The 24327-nt window shown below is 34.6% G+C and overlaps 1 protein-coding gene across 2 annotated transcripts in view; it reads right to left on the bottom strand.

Moving 5' to 3' along the window:
* Nucleotides 1–24327, bottom strand: part of LOC108972535 (ceramide synthase 6) — a 77866-nt gene that overhangs the window by 6578 nt on the left and 46961 nt on the right. For both annotated transcript variants that reach the window (XR_001993639.1, XM_018939163.1), the window contains exons 4-6: nt 23180–23401; nt 3981–4096; nt 3102–3246 (exon numbers count right to left, since the gene is read on the bottom strand). Coding sequence is in view for 1 of the 2 variants with exons in the window: in XM_018939163.1 (XP_018794708.1) it covers nt 3102–3246; nt 3981–4096; nt 23180–23401 (483 nt within the window). In the remaining variant the exon portion in view is untranslated. The remainder of the gene's footprint in view (nt 1–3101; nt 3247–3980; nt 4097–23179; nt 23402–24327) is intronic.

Here is a 24327-nt window from a genome sequence, read left to right as displayed (position 1 = left end):
CCATAAAAGTTATTATTTAACTGTTTTTAGTCCAAAGTTCAGACAACACTGGTAATAATCCGAATAGAACATATAGGATTTTAACTATAACTATACCAAACCCTTTTATAAAAACCATAAAATAGGCATAAATATTTCACATATTTGGTTCGAGGCGTAAGGAGTATATACTGAACATTAGGACGAAAAAATTGTCTATGAGAATCAAGATTCTGTAATATGGTTGTCAAAAAAGTTTTGTGGTATTTTCGCTAGTTGGCGCTGAGAGCGCGTAGTTCTAGTTTTATTCGCCGCATCGGATCATGCTATACCTTTTTGGAAAGCTCATTTCACGTGCTAACGTGTGTTTGATTGATTGTCGTTTCTTTTAAGTCGTCGTGAGTCGCAAACATTTCCACCGCACAACGATGATTTCAATGTCTTCGTTCTGGTGTAGAGGTGGTCGAAGATGCGCTACGCTCCGGAAGGCCTGTCGTCGAAAATTGCGATAAAATCGCTGAGTTGGTCGAAAGAGACAGGCATAGTAGCAGCCGTAGCATTGGTCAAGAGCTGGTCATCAAAAAAAATTTTATGATATATAATATAATATATTTAAATTTGGGGTAGGCTGTCCGATTTCAATGTACGGCAATAATCAATAAAATCCTTACCTTGGAAACCAAAACGCACAATTTTATGGAAATTCAGTTCTTTATATTTGCGAGATTATAGATGCCAATAGGAAACATTATTCCCAAATTATGAATGTCTAGCTGTCACAGAAGACTAACTCCATAGTCGCTATTTTTTGTTTACAATTCATTACTATCATCCATTACCCAGGTAAACATTGTTATGTACATATTTTGTTGTCACACAAGATATACAATGATTTTGATGTACCCTCATTAACAATATATACAGATATACATATTATATGTATTGAATTACATGTAGTTTTTTCTGACAACACATATTCATTGTCACAAAATCCAAATACTCGTCATTTATTTAAATAACTTCATTTATAATTGTATAACTATTGCCTCTGACATTTCTAAAAGGGAAATTCCCCATGACATTCTTCTACTTTATTGACGTAGACACCGCTTACGCAGCTATATCCGAGTTTACAACAGCGTACTACTTGTATCTTCTTTTTTCTATTTGGCGCCATTTTCAGATACTAAGTGGTTCCCCCGACGAAAATTTTCGATATTCGCCATGGCCAACGTGCAGTGGAATATAATTCTTTCGCAGGCCCTTTCTCTCGAAAACTCGGAACGTCGACTCATCTGTTTGTTATCGTCCGTCGCACATAGCAGGACAGGAATTATGAATGACTTATAGAGTTTGATTTTTGTTCGTCAAAAGAGGACTTTAATTGCCTATTCAGTTCAAAGTAACAACTGTTGGTAAGAGTTATTCTGCGTTATCACAACCAGACCAATGTTGTCAATATCATCGGCGTACGCCAGTAGCTGTACACTCTTATAGAAGATTGTACATACTCGATTAAGCTCTGCAGCTCGAATAATTTTCTTCAGCAATAGATTGGCGAACTCGCACGATATGGAGTCCTCCATACAGTATTCTCGATAGAACCTTACATGCGATCTTGAGGAGGCTTATTCCACGGTTATTGCCGCAGATTGTGGCATTTCCCTTTTTGTGGATTGCACGGAGCACACTTAAATTCAAATCGTCGGGCATGTTTTCATCCATTATTCTACAAAGCATGCTCCTTATCAGTTCTTTGTCACCGTATTTGAATAACTCGGTGGTACTCTATCGGGCCCCACCTCTGTGTTGTCCTCAGACGGGTAATTTCTATTCGAACTTCTTCATGGTCGGCCAATGGAACGTCTGCTCTATCGTCATTGATTGAGTAATCGGATTCGCCTTTTCCTGACGTTATGTTTTCACTGGAATTCAGCAGGCTAAAGAAGATTTCGCTCTATAATTTTAGTATGCTCTGGGCATCAGCCTGTATATCACGTCGGGGGGTTTTACAGCTTGACTCACGAATTTTGGCCTACTTTTGTGTATGCAAATGCGTCTCGCTTCCCTCTTTGAGCTCTCGGTATCTATCTCATCCCCCACGTGTTATGCTCGATTGTAACGTTGCGAGGCACACAGCTAGTTTTCTCTCCTCATCATCGTACCAGCTGTTATTTTGCCTTTTTGCGAAAACCAATGGTTTGGGTTGCAGCTGTACGTAAGGAGAATGAAATGTCGTCGCACATTTCCCTTATACCTATTTGCTTATGAGTGCTATCAGAGAGCAGTAGTGCAAGTAGAGTAGTAAATTGTTCGACTATCTGTTGTGATTACAGCTTTTCGACATCGAACTTTTCTTGTGTTTGTTGATGTGTGCTTTTTGGTGCACAGAGGCGGGTGCGTATCTTGATTACAACATGATATAGATCAGAGTCAATGCTTGGAAGGTACGTACAACTAAAACACTAGAGACATATCTTTCGTCTATCTCCATTAAAAGGGGGATCACTTATTCGAGGCTCTTGTTATGTACAAGAATGGCGCTCAGAGAACTTTTCTCACTTGCGTAAACTTCTACACATGGCTCCATCCTCCTCAAAGCATTTTTTTTAAGGGAAAAGAGCTTTAGAGGGAAGTGGATCGCAGGCTTAAAAATACATGTGAGAAACTAAATATTATAAGTATTTTTTTTTCATTTTAAATAATAATTTCTCTATATGAAACTGATGTTTGTATTGCTTAAGAAAATATATGTTCTGATGCCGCAAGTGGTCTAGCTCCACACATTCAAAATTTGATATAAAAAGTTAAACTTTATTAACCAGTATTTAAGTAGTATAATGAAATGTTAAAAAAGATTTAATTTTTGTTGTCAAATACCTTTTTAGCTTCAAATTTATTTAAATTCAGAAACTAATCCACTGAGTTTTTTTTTAATCTAGTAATTTTAAAGAAAATATTTTTTTTTAAAGCATCAAAGCAAGCATATAAAATGAAGTAAACGCTTATCCGAATGTGCTTTGGCGCAGGCCTACACTCAAATACTAATGAGATTTTCAAATATGAGCTGACATGTTAAAATATAGTAGTATGAAAACATATGGTCTAACACAATAACTCACCAATCCTTTCTGTAAAGAATCAACAACAATTTTTAAAATCAAATAAGTCCAAACTACATGTAGAAACAGTAGAGATATTAAAAGAGTGTTGAAAATATAGTACGCCGGGAACATTGGTAAAATATTTGGAGCTTCAACAGATGAGCTGCAAAACAAAAATTTATTTTATATGTATGTTAGATAAATTAATGTAAATAAATTAAACTTAAATTATTTTCGTGTACGGAAAAATAATGCTCACTAGAATTTTCAATTAACTTTATTTTATTTCATAAAGCAGTCTCCAGTTATCATACTGCTGATATTGCAATCATAGCATCACTCGTTTTAAAAACTCTTTATGTAATAAAATAACTTTGTAAAATTTACTTGTGAATTTACCGATATACATAGTTATCCAGTTCAATAAAAGTTATTCATAAAAAGGATAGATAGTTCATTTGCATGCTATATCAGTAGCAATACTTGGCGATTCAAAGAAAGCTATAATAAGAAAACATACCACCTAGTAAATTTAATTTTATTAGATTATTATTAAAATCTTGTCTAAAAAAGATATATTATATATATTATGCAAATATATATAAAATTTAAAATAAACCAGTAAGGTCTTTTTGTTCAGATCTTTCAATTACAAAAAAAAGTCTCTTATTGCCTGCGAAATAAACATGGTCAATGAAGTTAGTACGCGATATTTTGGAAATCCACAATGTTGTCGTCTAACAACCTCTATACCTGTACAAATTCGATTCACTTGAGTAGGTAAAAATTTAATTTTTAAGATTTAAGTCTATGTTTCTTCATTGTCTATGTTTAGACATTGCGAAAGCTCCGGTTTTTTCCCCCTTTGTAAATTATGGTAACCTTTGAGTCACTTACCTATAAATTATGCGTGGAAAGAAACCGAGTCTTGTTACAATCCATACAACAGTAAATATCGCAAATATAAGATCACACAATTTCTGATATTTCGCGTATTTTGTCAATTTTGCAGCCTAGAATTAAAAATACATATAATTAAATAAAATTAAGTCATTATATATTTGAGTGTTCTGAATTTTCGAAACAATTGCATAATTTGGGTCGCTTTGGCATCATTGGTTAATACAAAGTTAAAAGAAAGAAATCGTAACTTTGATTGCCTAATATTTTTTCAATTCCTTTTTGTGCGAAGTTTCTGCTGAAGAGAATGTTAGGAGACAGAGAAGTTTGCACCGGCTTAAGTATTTTGACATCGACTTGGGTACTTCCGGTTGAAAGAAAATATATTTAATACATATATGTATAGCAAGAACAATCCCCTTCATAAGCACTAGAAATAAAATTAAAAGAGGGGCATTTCTCAAAAAGCTTTCCTTCTCCCACGGATAACGTTCCGTGTCATAAGAGCAAATTAATTAAAAAGATTTTGTCAGATATTGGAGTTGAAACGCTTGATTGGCCATCCCAAAATCCAGATTTAAATATAAAAGAAAATGAATGGTTGTATGTAAAATAAATCGCTGATTTGACGAGAATAAAAGTTGAAGTCTTAACTGAGGTGATAAAAGCCTGAAATGATATTTCAATTGATTACCTCAAAAATTTGGTAAATTCGGATCAAAATCGGCTCCAAATTATTATATAGGCAAATAGTGGTTTTATTATACTCTCGAAACAAAGTTGCTAAAGAGAGTATTATAGTTTTGTTCACATAACGGTTGTTTGTGAGTCCTAAAACTAAAAGAGTCAGATATAGGGTTATATATACCAAAGTGATCAGGGTGACGAGTAGARTTGAAATCCGGATGTCTGTCTGTCCGTCCGTCTGTCCGTGCAAGCTGCAACTTGAGTAAAAATTGAAATATAATGATGAAACTTGGTACACGTATTTCTTGGCTCCATAAGAAGGTTAAGTTTGAAGATGGGCAACATCGGCCCACTGCCACGCCCACAAAATGGCGGAAACCGAAAACCTATAAAGTGTCATAACTAAGCCATAAATAAAGATAATAAAAGGAAATTTGGCACAAAGAATCGCATTAGGGAGGGGCATATTTGAACGTAATTTTTTTGGAAAAGTGGGCGTGGCCCCGTCGCCTACTAACTTTTTTGTACATATCTCGAAAACTACTATAGCTATGTCAACCAAACTGTATCGAGTCGTTTCTTTCAGGCATTTCCATATACAGTTCAAAAATGGAAGAAATCGGATAATAACCACGCCCACCTCCCATACAAAGGTTATGTTGAAAATCACTAAAAGTGCGTTAACCGACTAATAAAAAACGTCAGAAACACTAAATTTTACGGAAGAAATGTCAGAAGGAAGCTGCATCCAGGTTTTTGTTTTAATTGAAAATGGGCGCGGCGTCGCCTACTTATGGACTAAAAACCATATGTCAGGAAGTACTGGACCGATTTAAATGAAATTCGGTATATAATATGTTCTTAACACCCTGATGACATGTACCAAATATGGGTGAAATCGGTTCACAATCACACCTGAAATCTCGATTATCACTTTATCATGCGAGAGTATAAAATGTTCGGTGACAACCGAACTTAGCTGTTCCTTACATGTTTTTCGTTAATTTCAAGTTTAGAAAGTTATAAATAAAGATAACTTATATTTAAATGTTAAAAACGCTCTGTAAAAAAAACTTGTGCCGCTCATTGAATTGTCGTATACTTGAAAAAAAAAAAACTAAATAAATATGTATAATTCCAAATTATTATCTTTTACATAAGTATTATATAAACTGCTATTATAAACTTATTTTCTAAATTAATGAATAAACAAAGAAACACTTTGCGATATCAAAATACTTATGCCGACGTGTGAATGATGTAAATACATTACATTATTGTTATTTTTTCATATTTTCAAGAAGAAAATATATAAACAAATGCATAAAGCGATTTTAAGTAATATAAGATGTAGATCTTATGAAAAGAGAAAGTCTTTATATGGTAATTTGAAACATAAATAATCATGAAAATGCATTATTAGTTAATATTCAATTACAGTAGCGGGCAGCACAATCCGGACCAGTGTTCGGTTTGTATTTAACCTATAAACAAGTGCTCTGTGCACGTTTTTTAGCAACTTAGTTTCTTTAGTGTTCGTGCTTCGTTAAAGGGGGCTACGCTTTTCATGGTAAAAAATTTTCCTTTTTTTGCGAATTTATTCCCTAAATATGGATTGAGTAATTTTATTCGAACTTTTTGTACATTATTGAGCACACTTTTGACAATATATAATAATTTTTTTCGTCACTTTTTAAGTTTAAATATTTTAGACGCATTTTTTCTCAAAACTATTTTTACAAAAATCCGTGTCCACTGTCATTTAAAAACTACTTAATTTAAAACTTTGTACATATTTAAGAAAATGTCGTTTTTTTATCTAAAACCCTTACCCTTAGCTTACATATGCCGAATTAAAAAATGTCAGAAACTCAAAAATATAATATTTTGATTTTGCGAAAAGAAAATCTGACCATTCAAGAAATTATTGACACCAACTTTCTAACWTTCCAAGTTCTCCATTGAGGACATTGTTGAAGACATTCAGCCCTATCACTCAATACATCGTAGGATAGCTACGAATACGAATGCCCGCTACGAATACGCAGAATTTGCTTTCACAGAATCCATGCGAATTCGAAACTTTTTTTTATCAGACTTAATTTTGACATATCGAAATAACCTGGGTAGAACCAAAAATTTAAATTCTGATAAATAAAATTGAAATCGAACAAAATATAAATCATTTAACAGCCACTCAACAAATTTAAAACTTACGTTCGGTATGGTTCGAATTGTATGATAGCAATTTCGTATCTTTCCCGAAAAACCAGTACACGATGGATTGCTGATTAAAGTGGAGTTATTTGATGATATCGGTAGCAAGTTAGCGCAAGAACTACTCGTTGAAGGAAAATAATAAATAGGATTGCATGACTGTTTATTAGGGTGATTAAAAAAAAACTTTTTTTTCGTTTGGTACTCTGAAAAGTGTTTTCCTAGACACCTCTCAGAAAGCCTCTCCAAAAACCTATGAGTTTCATCATTCATAATAATTTAGTTCATTGAGTTATAAAATTCATAAGAAATAAAAAAATTTTCCAAAAATAATCAAAATTTAACTGTTAATATCTTTAAACCGGTTTTGTTTACGAAAAAATAGTACAGACCTTTTTTGTAGAGCATTCAATTTCCTACAAAACCTGTGGAACAAGATATTTTTTCAAGTAGTTGGAAGCGAATTATAAAGTTTTCTATATGATAATAAGAAAAAATAGAAAACTGTAAGTAGGAGGACCTTCCCGTTATAATTAAGAACTCATTCTTGGAGAGGCTTCCTTAGATGTCTAGGAACCCACTTTTCAGAGTACCAAACGAAAAAAATTTTTTTTTTGAATCACTACTGTTTATACACTCGGCGAAAAAACCCACGCAGTCGAAATTTTTCTAATATTCCTATTTTGAACTGTCACTATGTGCTCAAAATTCACTATTTGTCTTATTTGGTTTTTTTGTTATGTGATTACATTAGTTCGCCGTTATTTCCAAACCCTTAACCTCCGCACGTGTTTATTTCAGTATTTGCTGTTTTTTTGTTGTCAACAGAAATGAAAGCAGAAATAGTAGCTTTATATAAAAATTATACTGAATTTTTATTCATTTGCTCGAAAAAAGGGCAGTGCACTTAAAAAGAAAGTAAATCTTCCTCACGAACAAAAAATTAAACGGATGTGTGTTAGTGATCGCTTTCAACATGCAGAAACATTCAATGCAACATTTTACGAAACTATTGGGGTAAAAATAACTACACGTTATATGCAAAATGTCCTAAATAATCTAGGATTACGAGGGGGCGATGTCCAACCAAAAAGCCACTTCTCATTATCCAAATAAAGAAACAGAGACTAGAGTGGGCAAAATCACACAAAAATTGGACTACAACAGATTACAGAAATGTATTTTTTTTCTACGAATCCAAATTTAATTTGTTTAGATCCGATATAAATGCCACAGTGCGTCGTAGGAAAGGGGAGCGTTTGTTTGGCTCACCCTAAAGCATTCGCCCTATTTAATTGTGTGGGGGGCTATAACCAAGTTTGGTGTTGGCAGCTTATTATTCCAAAAGGATCTGAGAATGCCGAAAAATCCATGGGAATTTTGAAAGAAGGAGTTTTACCAACTATTGAACACTCAAAGAGTTTATATTCAGGATGTTTCAGCTCCTTGCCATAAAGCCATTATTTACAATTCATTACAAACACTCACAGGTTACAAAACAAAAAGATTTTTATGGAATTGAGTCTCTCCCGTGACCAGGAAATAGTTCAGATCTCAATTCAATTGAGAACTGCTGGCTTTATATGGGCAAAACGGTAAGAGAAAAGCGTGCAAAAAGTCTAAAAGAAATGGAGAAAATTATTGAAGCTGTGTGCAATGAAAAAATTAATAAAAATTATCTTCAACGCTTGTTTGAATCCGTACGTAAACGAATACCCGATGTTATTAGTAGGAGGGGGTGTTCTACAAAATACTGAGAATTTTTTTGTACAAAAAACGTTTTGTCGTATAAAACATAAAATTTGTAAATAACTTGTTTAAAAATAACAAATTTTCTTTGGTTTGTTATGTGTGTATTTACATTTTTCACTAAAACAAGTTTATATAAATTTCTTATATAAAAATGTTTCAAGAATTAAATAAAAGTGGTTAACTCTCAGAGAAAAATATTTAAGTAAGGATAACATGAATCTAATTTTTGCACTATATAAAGCCACACGCAGAGAAAATATTTTTGAAGCAGAGAGCAATGCGAAACAACAACAAAAAATTATTTTTTTTGTTATTGTCTTTGAGAATAGACTATTCAATTTTTGCAGTGTGTTGTTATAACAAACATATATTCGCTGCGATGAGAGATTTAAATACTCCGCACTTTCCAATATAAAAAGAGTAATAGATGGACTTAAGTAAAGAGTTAGAAAATTTAAATGAGTACTTAAGAACATTAGATATTAACKCTGAAACAAACAAAATAAACATGGCTGAAGCACAACAAGTAAGAGAGCTGGTGATGCAAAATATTAAACTAATTCAGCCTTTTGATGGTGATGCTAATTACTTAGCACTGTATGTCGATAGCATTGATTCCATAATGCCTGTGGTTGCACCAACGCAGCCGGCTGAGCGAGCCTTTTATTTTAACTGGATCTTAAGAACTTTACGAGGGGCAGCTTTGGGCATCATAAGAAGGGAGCAGCCGTCAGATTGGTCCACGTTAAGGGAACTTTTAGTTGATGAGTTTGGAGAACACACTCCAATTTCGACTCTTATTTTACAAATTAGTAACATAAAATTTAAAGGTAGTGTACGAATCCTTTGTGAGGAAATAAATAACGCAATTTGTAGAATTAAAGATTGTATTTAATTAAAAAATGAAAGTAGTGCAACTAAAACATTTTTGACGAATGAATTAGAACAATTAAGTATCAAAACTCTTAAAACAGAAATGCCATTTAATTGCGTTGATAAATGCAAACCTAACCACTAACGTAAAGTCTGCAGTTAAAATTTTAAAAGAAAATGATGCCTATGACTATGTTGTAAAAACTAACTCACGCGCTCCCCATTGCTCTAATAATAACAAACTTCATAAATACACTTTACCCGATAGAAATAATTTTTGTCTACCTGTTAATAACAACAACTTTCATACACAGGGAATCCCATCCAGTAATATTACTTTAGGTCAAAATCAATCCAGACAGGTAAATGTTGGCCAACCCAGTCAACAAAATCATTGTACCCACTCTTAAATAGTCCGATTACACATACCCCAGGCAATGCCCCGCAAACAAGTTCATTACAAACACGAGTATCTCATTCCGTTGGGTCAAATCAATCAAGAATACGAAGATATGGTCAACCTGAGCCAATGGATCAGGATATTTCAATTTCCAATTAGAAGCCTCGGAGGACTACCATCGATTAAACTGACACTAAATTACAAAGAAATCAAATTTCTAATAGATACGGGTTCATCGGTAATCTTAATTAAACCATAAATATTAAGTAATAAAATTACAGGAGTAAAACCAATTATTTTAAAAATGCAACAGGTAAAGTTGTTCTAGACAAAGTGCAGGAAATAGTTGCTTTTACTTAACATAATTTAAAATTCTATGTGTATACATTTTCTGAAAATTACGAAGGACTTTTAAGTTTTGATATACTTAAGAAACTGAATTCGAAAATTTATTGTCAAAATATGACTATTAATTTAAGTGGAAAGCTTTATTCATTTTGTAGTAAAAATGATTCGGTACATCACTTTAGCAGTAGACTAAGCCACTTAAATATTGAGGAATATAAAGAGAACAAAGGCCTATTGACAAAATTTAGCCACATTTTTTATTAAGGATGGAAATCAATTAACTTTCACCCACAAAATAAAACATAAAGTCAAAACCATGCACGAAGATCCTATCTACGTAAAGTCTTACCGATATCCGGAAGTGCACAAGGCAAATAGCGGAAATGCTGGAGCAAAATATTATTTGCCATAGCGATTCCCCGTACTCTGCACCGCTGTGGGTTGTACCTAAGAAACCGGATCAATCAGGGAARGAGAAATGGAGAATAGTTTTCGACTTTCGTAAGTTAAATACAATAACGATAGACGATAGGTACCCGATCCCGAACATGGATGAAATCTTAGACAAGTTAGGTAAATGTATGTACTTCTCTACCTTGGATTTGGCTCAGGGTTTCCACCAAATCGAAATGAACCCTGCTGACAGAAAGAAAACAGCATTTCTACGCAAGGAGGGCATTACGAGTTCTTGCGTATGCCATTTGGGCTGAAAAATGCCCCAGCTACATTCCAAAGGSTGATGAACACAGTATTGGAAGGGTTAATTGGTAAAAATTGCATGGTGTACCTAGACGATATTGTGGTGTTTAGCACGTCACTTCAGGAGCATATCGAATCGCTCGATAAAGTTTTCCAAAGACTGTCTGATGCTAACCTTAAAATACAGCTTGCCAAGTGTGAGTTTTTAAAACATGAAACAGAGTTTTTGGGGCACGTAGTAACCTCATCAGGCATAAAGCCAAACCCCAATAAAATTAAGGCGATTTTAGATTATCCTGTACCCCAAACGGAAAAAGAGATCAAACAGTTTTTGGGTTTGGCGGGTTTTTATCGCAAATTCATTAAAAACTTTGCAAAAATTACCAAACCGCTAACGAACTGTTTGAAAAAAGGTAACAGGATAAATGCTCAAGATAAAGAATATTTAAATGCCGTTGACACCATTAAAATTTTGATAACTGRAGATCCTATATTAGTGTACCCAAATTATGAAAAACCATTTACGCTAACTACAGACGCTTCTAACGTGACCTTGGGTGCAGTGTTAAGCCAACAAAGTCACCCAATTTGCTTTGCGAGTCGCACTCTGAATGAACATGAGTTTCACTACTCTACTACAGAAAAAGAGCTGTTAGCAACGGTTTGAGCCACTAAATATTTTAGACCATATTTGTACGGTAGGAAGTTTACTATCAACAGCGATCATAGACCACCTCAATGGTTGCATAACTTAATGGAGCCAAATGCAAAACTGCAAAGATGGAAGATACGCCTCAATGAATATGATTTCGACGTGAAATACATCCCGGGCACGGAAAATCATGTTGCGGATGCGTTATCACGCATAAAATAGAGGAATGCAATGCTGAGGAAGATGAAATCGCCTCAAATTGTGCAACCACTCATTCGGCTCAGGAAGATAACGAAAGTTATATCCAGATAACAGAAAGGCCGTTAAATYTATTTAAAAATCAAGTAAAGCTTATAAAGGGAAATGAAAGCAGCTGTGAAACGCTAAAAATATTTAGTAACAATCTTGTTTTGATAACTTACAAAAAATTAACGCCAGAATACATAAAAAAGATTATTAAAACCTATCTCTTAAAGAAAAAAACCGTTATATACATGCCAAATGATATCGACTTTCTACAGTTCCAAGATATTTATAAAAGCTTGATAACTAGTAGCAGAAATAGAACTTATAGGACAAATAAAGAATTAAAAAATATTTTAGAATATTCTGATTTCAAATCCATTGTTACAGAAATCCATTTAAACGGACTACACCAGGGGATAGAAAAAGTAGCAAAATATTTTAAAGAAAAATATTATTACCCAAACTACCTCAAAGAAATTTCAAATATTATCAATAGTTGCGAGCTTTGTAATCTCTGTAAAAGTGACATTGCAAACAAACTACCATTCAAAGTTATAGACTTTTGGAAGTGGAACAATGAATTTTATTTGACTTGTATTGATTTATTTTCGAAATTTGCCATTGTAGAGAACGTAAAATCATTAAATTGGCTTGAAAGTAAAAGAGCGCTRCTGAAAGTATTTAATACTATGGGACCCCCTAAGATTATGAAAGTTGACCAAGACCAAGGCCTAAATAATATGAACATCAAACAGTGKTGTGATCAATTAAACATAAAAGTTGAAGTAACAACAGGCAAAACAGGCATAGGCGATATCGAGCGTTTGCATAAAACTCTCAATGAGAAATTGAGAATAATAAATACGTCGGAAGACAAAGAATTGAAATATTTACAAATGGAATAAGTAATTTTTACCTATAATCACACAATTATTCAYTCGACAACTAACGAAATTCCATATAAGATATATTTTAATAAAGAGCCGCCAAAAAATTATCCGCAAACAGTCAAAGAAAAGAAATTGAAAATATTAATAAATACAGGCTAGAAAAAGATATTGATACTAATTTCGTAAATGCAAAAAATTCAAGGAAAAGATTAAATAAGATATGTAATCCATTTAGTAAGATTGTTAAAAACAGAAGATGGGAGCATCATATTATAAAGTTTAAAAACCAAAAAGTCAGAAAGTATAAAAACCAGTTTAAAAGGAAAAAGAAAAAATATTGAAGAAATTAAATTTGTTTATTAATTTTAGTTTTCTTTGTTGTATTATTATGTATTATCTAAATCACTTAAGCAATACTAGTAAATCATTTTATCCTAGTTTTCTACAAAAATAGTATACTAAAAAGTATTGTATTCAGTTTTCTAAAGTATGATTATATTTAAAACTAAATAACAAAATTGATTTAGAACAAATATGTATTAAATCTAAACGTAAGTACTTTAATAAAGAAATATGTCCACTTTTAAAGTTGGGAGGAGTGACATATATACGTATATTTGTCGACTACATACATATGTACGTGTGTAACTCAACTCCTAAACGCCTCTCTCACACTACGCCTCTTATACTCAGAGATAGGAGCTCGTAGTGTGGGTGGCGAATAAGTAAGCTTATGATTAGGAAATCATTATTGTTTAAGCACTTGAAGTGAATTAAAGGTCATATAATTTGAGTTAAACCTAAATCTCGTGTGTTTATTTTTCTCCTTATGTACATATATACAAGTGTAAATGGGTCAAACCATGTCAAGCGGTCCATGAAAATTTCGAAAAATCTCCGATTTTGAAAATTAGCAGTTCATTAGGAAGGGGACCAGACGCATACCCCGTGATATAAATATTTCATCAAAATTCTTGTTTTTTAAGTTATTGAAATTTTGAATACAAAAAGCGAATTGATCTCTTTAACGAGCTCTCAATTGCGCAAACCAGAAGTACCTACATACATAAGTATGTACATACATACAAGTCCACGTACTAGGGTGCACTGAAATACAAAACATTCAGACTTCAAATATATGAATAAACAGCAAGCGCGGTTTTTTAATAATAATTGAAATTTGAAACATATTATATTAGGTTGTCCCTTCCGCTTTTGTGCTCTATAAAAATTTTTACAGTGATCTGATTTAGTTCAAATATGCGCCGTTTCGTTCAATAATCTGTTTCCATCTATACGGCAACTTCATAATACACCCCTCGCAGAAACCCCCCTCTCCTTATTTGCGAGGAACTCAGACATCCACTTTTCACAAGCCTCTTTTGAGTTCAAATTTAAATCAACAAGGGCGTTCGCCATGGACAGGAACAGGTGGTAATCACTTGGCGCTATGTCCGCGCTATATGGTGGATGCGATAAAACCTTCCATCCGAGCTCCCATAGCTCCTGACGAGTCATCAACGAAGTCTGTGGTCTGGCGTTGTCCTGGTGGAACACTACCCCCTTCCTGTTGGCCAATTCTGGACGTTTCTGGTCGATCGCCTGCTTCAAGCGGTCCAGTTGTTCGCAGTAGATGGTGATGAATTAAACGTCTGGTCATATGGGAGCAGTCACCATCCACGCATATCACAGGCGTTGATTCGGTTCAGAAGTTTTTTTTGCGTCAAATCATGCGGCACCCAAACATCAATCTTTTTTGTGTATCCAGACTTCTGCATATGGTTTAAAATGGTTTGGTGACTAACTTCCATCTTCCGGGCGATGTCACGAGATGCCACATGCCGGTCTTACTCGATGTTTTCCATGATTTGATCGGTATTCGTCGTCAAAGGTCTTCCGCCGGGTGACTTATCCATGGTGTCGTTTTCACCCCCCTCTGATTCGTCAAAATCATATATGGATAGATAGATAGATAGAGTTCCATCCCCAAAAACACCATTAATCTCACGGAAAGTTTCAATAGAGGATTTGCCATTATTGAAGGAAAACTTTAAAATAGCGCGAATTTCGGCGTTAGTGAACTCCATGCTTACACGTCTAAAACTGTTGAACGCAATATCCAAACTATTCATGCATAGCGTCGTTTCGTAGGTTGTGTCAAGATATTTCAAAGATGTATAGTATTGCCAAACACAAGCGCTCTGTAGCGCTTTATACATGGCCCCGAAATTCAAAAGACAACATAATATATTCAAAATAAAAGAAAAAATTAATTCGTTTTTGACAAATATATTAATACATAATATTATATAACAAAAATGGTCGATAACGACAAATACCAAAATACACCTGCAGGAGCTACTCACCCAAACCAGTGGCATAGATACCTAGGGGCAGTGCCCCATGAAACTCAAACTCAGGGAGTACTCTTTTGAAAATTTCTCCCATTTTTTAAATAAATATGACAGGTTAATCAGGACAACTCAGTTGAGAGAAATTTTAAAATTATGCTTAGGGAATTTCACTAAATGCTTTCTGTAGGTTGCTAATGTTTTCAATTTGACGGATAACAATATGTGCCTCGTCGATGTGCATTTTATTGTGAATTCGAGTAACGCTTTTTTTCCAGAACGGATAAAAAATTAAAGCTGTATCAGGAGTAAGTTAACTAATGTCAATAAACTTTTTGTACTGGTCAATATAGTACTTCAATTTCATTTGTATTTACCACATTGGTGTCTGTAAAGTCAATAAATCGTGTCAAATCTATAGATTTCGGCAACAACTCATTGTATAACGTGAAATATCGTGAAAAAGCACAAGTCATCTGCATTAGGTACATTAATTCAGGTCTGCAATAAAATTTCGTTATTATTTATATTAACTTCGAATTCTCGCACAGTGTATTGAACAACGTTAATAATACAGCAAAAATTTTACAAAAATGCGAGCTTCAATTTGGGCGAGGAAAGTAAAAAAAAGCAGAGGTAAAAGCAAAGTTGCAAATTTATAGAAATGATTTTGAATTATTCAAGTGCAAAGATCGTGAAACTGCAAGAAAATATGGTATTGATACCCATTTTCAAGAAAAAAGGCAAAGAAAAGTTAAAAAACATATTAATGAATTAGCAGCTCACTGATATCCAAATCGAGAAAAAATATTTTCTAAGACCAACATTTTTATTACAATTAAAGTAAATTCAGAAATATTCAGATATAAAAGGCCATAAAATTTTACTTCAATTTATTAATATTTATCACCTAGTTTTACTTCAACTAACTCAAGCTTACATAATGCTTGATGCAAATAGAACGGAAGTTTTTAGTTTCTGCAGAAGCTGAAGGTTCCATTTAGCAAATTAAAAAAATGAAAATTTTATAAGAAATAATACGCCACTGCCCAAAATAGGTTGCTAAATTTATTTCACAAGGTGACGGTTTATTAAGATATTCGCGGATTCAGGAAAACTCTGCGTCGTTATTAGAAAGAAAAGACCAAAATCTTAACAATTTTTGGACTCGCCATTTCAGCTACCCAAAATGAAGAAACAAAAGCTATGATTTCTGATCTATTAAATCCAATAAAAGCAATATCACCTACTCCACATCCGAGAGTAGAGCTGCCATACAATATATCAAGGGCAAATTTAGGCATCCACCTCGAGGCACCCGCATGTGACACAAAAACATTCCTTCCTTCCGGGACATGTTTCAACCGTTTACATCAACCATTTAAAGCTATCAAAAGCACAAAAACTTTATCATCTCCGATACAAATCTAAAGGTCAAGCAGGCGTAATAAGAAAACAGTTCGCTGTTAATGATGACAATTTGAATTTGGCTTGGAAAGCTCTAAAAATAAGATACGAAAACGAAAGAATATTGGTCGATAAACAAGTAACGACACTAATGAACTTGCCAAAAATTAAAAGAGAAAGCAGTGAAGAATTCATCAAACTAAAATGAACTGTTTAAAATTGTTTTTCGATTCTATCGACAAAAAACATCCGCACAGGCAGCTAGGACCCTATTCTGGTTAATATACAGCTGCGAGCAGTGAAATAGTAGTGGGTGTTAGTTTTACATACTTGTGAGTTTGCAAAATTCTAAACAATTTTAACATCAATTGAAATGGAAAAGTTTATCATATTTTCCCTGGCTACGTTTATTAATAAAAATATTTAAATTTGAATGGGTGTAAGATATATTTATTCACAAAGTTGTGTTTATATATGATATTTGATGGGAGCAGTAAAATAATTGTAGTAAAGTAATAAATTTTTTTTTTTAAATGAAGGATTTTTGCAAGTTCCGTCTATACGAGATATTAGTACTTGGTAGCATGGCCATGATTTTAATAACATTTTTTCTAAACAATTTTAACATCAATTGAAATGGAAAAGTTTATCATATTTTCCCTGGCTACGTTTATTAATAAAAATATTTAAATTTGAATGGGTGTAAGATATATTTATTCACAAAGTTGTGTTTATATATGATATTTGATGGGAGCAGTAAAATAATTGTAGTAAAGTAATAAATTTTCTTTTTTTAACTGAAGGATTTTTGCAAGTTCCGTCTATACGAGATATTAGTACTTGGTAGCATGGCCATGATTTTTAATAACAGCAATATAACGGGTCTTCATAGAATCTACGAGACTGGCATCTTTTTAGTGGTATGTTCTGCCATTGTTGTTTCTGGGTTTGTCATTCCATACGGCTTTCTTAACGTCTGCCTAAAGGTTTTCAATAGGATAGAGGCCAGGCGATTGAGCTGAACTATCCACGACATCAATTCCATTGACCCGAAACCACCAGTTTGCCACCCTACTGGTGTGCTTCGGATCATTATTCTGGTGAAATATCCTTTTCAGCGGGATGTTCTCTTCAGCAAATGGTAGCATAATATACTGCATTATATCCACGAATTTGTGTCGGTCCGTTATGCTAGTAATCTTGTGAAATGGGACTACACAAAAAAATTGGGCCTGCAAGAAAAACACCCCAAACCATGAAATTGAAGCCGCCTAGCTTCATAGTTTTTGTGCTGAATCTGGGGTCGTACTCTCTATTAGGCGAGCGTCTTAGATACTCACGGAATCCTTTACCGCCGTATAGAATAACTTTCGACACTTCTAAAAGATGTTGCGCCATTTCTCAATCGGTCCTTTGGCAAATTTAAGACGCCTTGCTATATGATTTTTTTTAATATCGATATTTATCGAGGACTACGGACATATAAATTATGTTCATGTAGAAGTCTTCTCACTGTATGAAYACCGCAGGCCAGGTTCAGTTCATTCCGAATCTCCATAGCTGACATTCTAGGTCGAGTCTTGGCACATATTACAACTATTGGTGTAAAATTCTCGGAAAGAATCCATATTACGCCCCTTTTTCGTCTTTTTTTTATAAATAATTGCATTGTGAGTCGTTGTGGCTTAACACCCTACAATTCTTTCCACTCCCTTGTAGGATTTACCGTTGTYTATGAGAGATTGAATCCATTTTCGTTTCTCTTCACTGCAGTGCTTCCCGCGGCCCACTAAAATATTCACAGTCATATTTTTTAGTTTTTTCATTGGATAATTAATAAAATAACAAGAAACTTACTTTTTGATTGATAAAATTAAATATTTTTTATTAAAAATAATCTGTTTCCAATCAGCTCACCGTTCACTACTATTTTAATGCTTGTTCATTAAGACAGATATCACAATATAATTAGCTGTAAAAAAGTAACGGTAAGTGTTTCGCACTTATTGTTGTGTATAACAGGACCGTCACACTACAGAGAATATAACTAGAATAACAATCAACTTCAATACCATAAAAGAAACAAAATTTAAAGCAAAACTATTTTTGTCAATAGCTCGCAACTGTATGTACCGCCGCATTACCAAAAAATGAGCTGTTTCTCTCATCACGAAGAAAATATCCAATGTGGCAACAAATGAAAGAGAAATTGTAGAATAAGAAAAGTCAAAACTAAGAACATTAAACACGACCAAAATAGAAGCTTCAATAGACTACAAGTTAGTAGCACCAAAAAAGAAAGGGCAAAGTTCGGTGGAACCGAACATTTTATATATGTATATGCGGTACAAAGTCATCCCGAAGTTCGAAAGTTTTATATTTGGTATATGGGGGCTACGGAGGATGGAACTATGTGTAGAAGTTCACGCAAGTGAGGAAAGATCTCTGATTGTCATTCACTTGGTTCACGACTTCCGGTCTTCGACCAAGTATCTTCTGAGTAGCCTAAGAACAACCGTTTGAAGGAGAGCTAATGTGAGAAGGCAAAACACCTCTTTCACAGGGTTGCGCACTGGGTGTGGGACCCGCCACGTAAAAAAAGTCCCCAATGAAAACTAATCGAAAGCATCGGATGAGAGACAGCCACAATCAAATCGATCATGTTCTGATAGACGGAAGACACGTCTCCAGTGTTCTGGATGTGTGTTCGCTTCGGGGTCCTAACATCGACTCAAACCACTATCTTGTTGCAGCCAAGATTCGCACCCGCCTCTGTGCAGCAAAAAACGCACGCCAACAAACACAAGGAAAGTTCGACGTCGAGAAGCTGCAATCACAACAGACAGCCGAACGATTTTCTACTCGGCTTGCACTCCTGCTCTCTGAGAGCACTCGTCAACAACTCGGTATAAGGGACTGTAGGACGGCATTTCAAACTCCTTACGTACAGCTGCAACCGAACCCATTGGTTTTTGGAGAATGCAAAAAAACACCTGATACGATGGGGAGTGCCGTATCGCAGCGAAGAGAAAACAGACTATCGACCTCACAACGTTACGATCGACCACAACAGGTGCGAAATGGGATAGATACCGAGAGTTGAAGAGGGAAGCGAGACGTATTTGCTGAATGAAAAAGAGAGAGGACGAAAATCGTGAGTATGAAGAGCTTGACAAGCTTTCCGACAGGGGTAATGCTCGAAAATTCAATGGAAAAATGCGACTAACAGAAGGTTTTAAGACCGAAGCATCTCTCGTAGAAACCACAGAGGTGATCTAGTAATCAATACCAAGAGCATACTAAAATTATGGAGGGAACACTTCTTCATCCTTCTGAGCGGCAGTGAAAGCACAACGCCAGGAGATGTCGAAATCGATTCCCCAATCTATGACGATAAAGCAGATGTTCTATTGCCCGACCATGTAGAAGTTCTAATAGCAATTACCCGTCTAAAGAACAGCAAAGAGGCGAGGGCCAATGAATTCCCGTCCGAGCTATTCCAACACGGCGTCGAAGAACTGATAAGGAAAATGTATCAACTTCTTTATAGAATATGGTCGAAGCATGCCCAACGATTGGAATTTAAATGTGCTCTACCCAATCCACAAAAAAGTAGAGCCTATGATCTGCACCAACTACCGTGGAATAAGCCTCATCAAAATCTCTTATAAGGTTCTATCGAGCGCATTATGAAATACTAAAGCCCACCGTCAACAAACTGATTGACCTTATCAATGTGGCTTTAAGGCTGGCCATGCGCTAGACCTTGGGAAAGACACGTGAAAAGAGGATCGAAACATACCACTTCTAAAATGGCTGTGTAAGCGGACGTTGAGCAACACCGCAAGCTCCGTCAGGATCGGGAAGGACCTCTCCAAACTGTCCGTACCAAACAAGGTTTCAGACAAGTCGACTCCCTATCTTGCGACTTCTTTAATCTGCTGCTGGAGAACATAATTCGAGCTGCAGAACTTAATCGAGCGGGTACAATCTTCTATAAGAGTGCACAGCTGCTGATATTGATACCATTGGCCTCAACAGCTTCTTTTTCCAGAATGGACAAAGAAGTAAAGCAAATGACTCTGGTAGTGAACGAGGGCAAGATAAAATATCTCCTGTCATCAAACAAACAGTTGTCACACTTGCGTCTTGGATCCCACGTCATTGTTGACAGTCATAACTTCGAAGTCGTAGATAATTTCGTCTATCTTGAAACTAGTTTTAACAGCAACAACAATGACAGCTTCGAAATCCAACGCAGAATAATTCTTGCCAACAGGTGATACTTTGGACTGAGAATAAAGTCCTCTCTCGACCAACCAAGACGAAACTCCATAAGCTCACTCATTATTTCCGTCCTGCTATATGGTACAAAGACATGAACGATAATAACGTCCGATTAGTCGACGTTACGAGTTTCTGAAACGAAGGTTTTGCGGAAGATTTATGGTCCTTTGCGCATTGGCAAGGGCGAATATCGCATTCGATGGAACGATGAGCTGTACAAGTTATATGACGACATTAACATAGTGCAGAATTAAGAGACAGCGGTTGTGCTGGCTAGGTCATGTCATCCGTACGGATGAAAACACTCCAACTCTGAAAGTATTCGACGAAGTACACGGCGAGGGTAGCATAAAAAGAGGAAGACTTCCACTCCGTTTGAGAGATCAGGTGGAGAAGTACCTGGCTGCGCTTGTTGTCTGAAATTGGCGCCAAATTGCTAAAATAACGAGAATAAAATAAAGAAACGATTGGCGGGCTGTTGTTAACTTGGCAATAACCGCGTAAGCGGTGTCAACGCCGTTAAAGAAAAAGAAGCCTATCAGCCTATAGTGAAAATTAATACACAGTGGTAACTCTATTCTTCCACATCTCGATACTTGCAACATCTCGATTCTTGCAACAAAGAAATATTTTACATTATGTACTCAGTACTTGCTACATCCAATGTATTTGACCTCGATACTTGTGACAAGTTTTTGGCGATTTTGGTAACATTTCCTCAGTTCGAATATATTTCTGAGAAGGCCAGTTTTCTTCGATGATGAATTGTTGTAACTCTTACGCATGTGCGTTTCGGGAGATTTGAATCAGTTTTAACTGACGTTTTGTGTGTGGTTTCATAATGGCAAGGAAAAAATTTACGTTTCTAACAAGAAAGAAAGTTGACATTTTAAAGAAACTAAGTGCACGATATTCTGTCAATTCTTTATCCAAAAGTTTTTAAGTGAATAGATCAACAATAGCTCGTATTAAGAAAAATAAATGCCAAATTTTTCCATGCAAAAATTCAGGAAAAGCCAGGTGACTTTCGTGCTAGTAATGGGTGAATCACAAATTTTAAAAACAGATATAGAATACGAACACTGAAAATAGGTTGCAAAAAACTCTGAATAATACTCGTTCAGTTAACACTTTTTTTTCAAAACTTGAAGAAAACAATTACTGATTTATTTTTCAACAAAGAGCAGATATACAATGTCGAATGCGCCTGGTAATCATAGAGTAAAATTCCTTGATATTGGGAAATTATTGAATCCACGCTAACTAAAAAATTTTGCGGATTTGCCTGTTATGAACAAAGAAAATAAAAAATCGTCTTGGACGACCTTGGCTTTATTTGAAGAATGGTTTCACAAAACATTTGTTCCAGAGATATGTAGATGTTTTGTTTTAAAAAATATATCTTATAAATTTAAAATTTCTTAAAACTGCATTAAAAAGAGTTTCTCCTTTGGGAAATTTTCCCGAAAGGGCTATTGTACTTAGAGATAATGCTCCCTGTCACCCCAAAGAAAGAGAGTTAAAGAGTATTGATGGTCAAATATTTGTAACGTGTTTTCCTCCGAATGGTACTGCTGTTATACAGGACCAGGGACCAGAATGTCATAAGGCTTTCGAAAATTAACTACAAAACAAGCCTTTTAGGTCACATCGTTCGACGAGGAAAATCAGTAGATGAAGCAACAGCTTGAAAGACGCAAATGTTTTTAATCTAATGCATGGAATGCCGTTAATGTGTCTTCAATTCGACCATCTTTCCAAAAATAGTTTACCGAATGGGATAATGAAGATGACATTCCTCTTTCACTCCATTTAAAGCTTGCTTCAAGAAGTAAAACCATTACTGAAAATATTCAATTATGAAATTGAGCAATGGACTGTTGAACCTACTTTGGAGTCTTTCTTATAAAATGAAGTTTACTGTGCCGATGACGATAACTTTACTGAAGGCGAAGAAACAAACAACGTGATCCTCAATACGAAGAAAGTTGGCGAAGACAATATCATTTGTCTAGAATGGTTATGACGCTTCAGAGGCTCAGAAACAACTTAGTACTGAACAAGCGAAACAATTAAAAATTTCAAATTTGTTTAATTCCACATAATATACATATACATACATATGTATGTATGCATGTATATCTATTTATATTTTTGTATATAGTAATATATACTAACATATGTATTTAACTTAAGGATTTTTGAATTGAAATCCAAAAATAAAAAATATATAAAAAAAAACATATATGTAAGATTCATTATACGAAAAAAAATACTCGGTACTTGCAATATCCTCAATATTTGCACCGAGCCATACATACATATGTATGACTTTGCTTGATTCTGGAAATAATTTAAAAAAAATTTTTAAATAAATTTTAACTTACCTCTAAAAATATGTCGGCACAGTCATGTACGACAAGAACTAAGGAACCGACGCGGTGTAAATTACAGACCCAGCTCAATGCCATTAGTAGTAGTGTGACCATATGGTGGACAAACATTTGCCAAAAATCTTTCCGTTTAACGTCAATAAACTGTGTTACGGTAAGGGACCAATAAAAAGCCATAGATATCATATAATACCACCATATATCACTAGAAATAGACTAAAAAATATTTTGTTGAAAATGTAATGTTAATAAACATACTATTTCACCTAAAATATAGACAGATCGCCTATAACTGTTAATATATGTGCTAAAACGAGTTGGTTAAAATCAAGTCCAGAAAAGAACAGTCATTGCTTATTTTCTGACTGAAAAAAAAAAAAAAACATTTTGAAGGAAGGGTCGGATATGTATATACATATGATGTAATAGTGAAATTCGTTTTAGTACGAAAATATGTCAAAAATTTTGTTTTTTACTTTTCGCTTACAAGATAAGACTTATTCTATTTAAGCGGTGAGTTTTAAATAACTCTTCGACTTTATAGGTCTTCGTTTAAAGGCATTTTGTGGGCGTGGTAGTGGATCGATAAAATCTATCTGCAATACCGAACTTCCATGGGGCCAAGGAATATGTGTAAAATCAGAATGTTTCATCAGATCCCTTGCACGTCACCATTCAGATCATTTAGATCATTTATAGATATATAACTATTTAGATTAGTTTTAGGTGATATAAACAACCCTTAGCAAAACTAGTATACTTTGTAGCAACATATAACGAGCATATAAAAATTATATACAGTAATTGAAACAAATTCAACACACACATAACTCTCTTTGGAAAGCGCAAACACCGGTGGTGATTCCGAAATGGCTATAAGGGACGTGAGGGATAACAAATTTGGATCAAAGCGAAGAGGAAAAGGCAATTTGTTTTGCAAACCATCTGGTAATGGTATTTCAGCCAAACTGTTTTTAATGCAACTTTTAGTTTCGGCTATTTTCCAAATTTATGTTAAAGGATAGGGAACATTTGTATGTGGTAAAGGAACGTAGTTTATCGTAACGGGTGATCCAAGTTGATGTACTTTTTTCAATAACCTTTTTTGACAGATCGTGCGTGAGTCATGTTATTTTTGTTCA

This window comes from Bactrocera latifrons, unplaced genomic scaffold (assembly GCF_001853355.1).
Source record: "Bactrocera latifrons isolate USDA-ARS-PBARC rearing strain unplaced genomic scaffold, ASM185335v1 scaffold_401, whole genome shotgun sequence".
NCBI lineage: Eukaryota > Metazoa > Arthropoda > Insecta > Diptera > Tephritidae > Bactrocera > Bactrocera latifrons.
The sequence above is the reverse complement of the archived record's forward strand: the minus strand, read 5'-3'. Positions and strand labels throughout refer to the sequence as shown.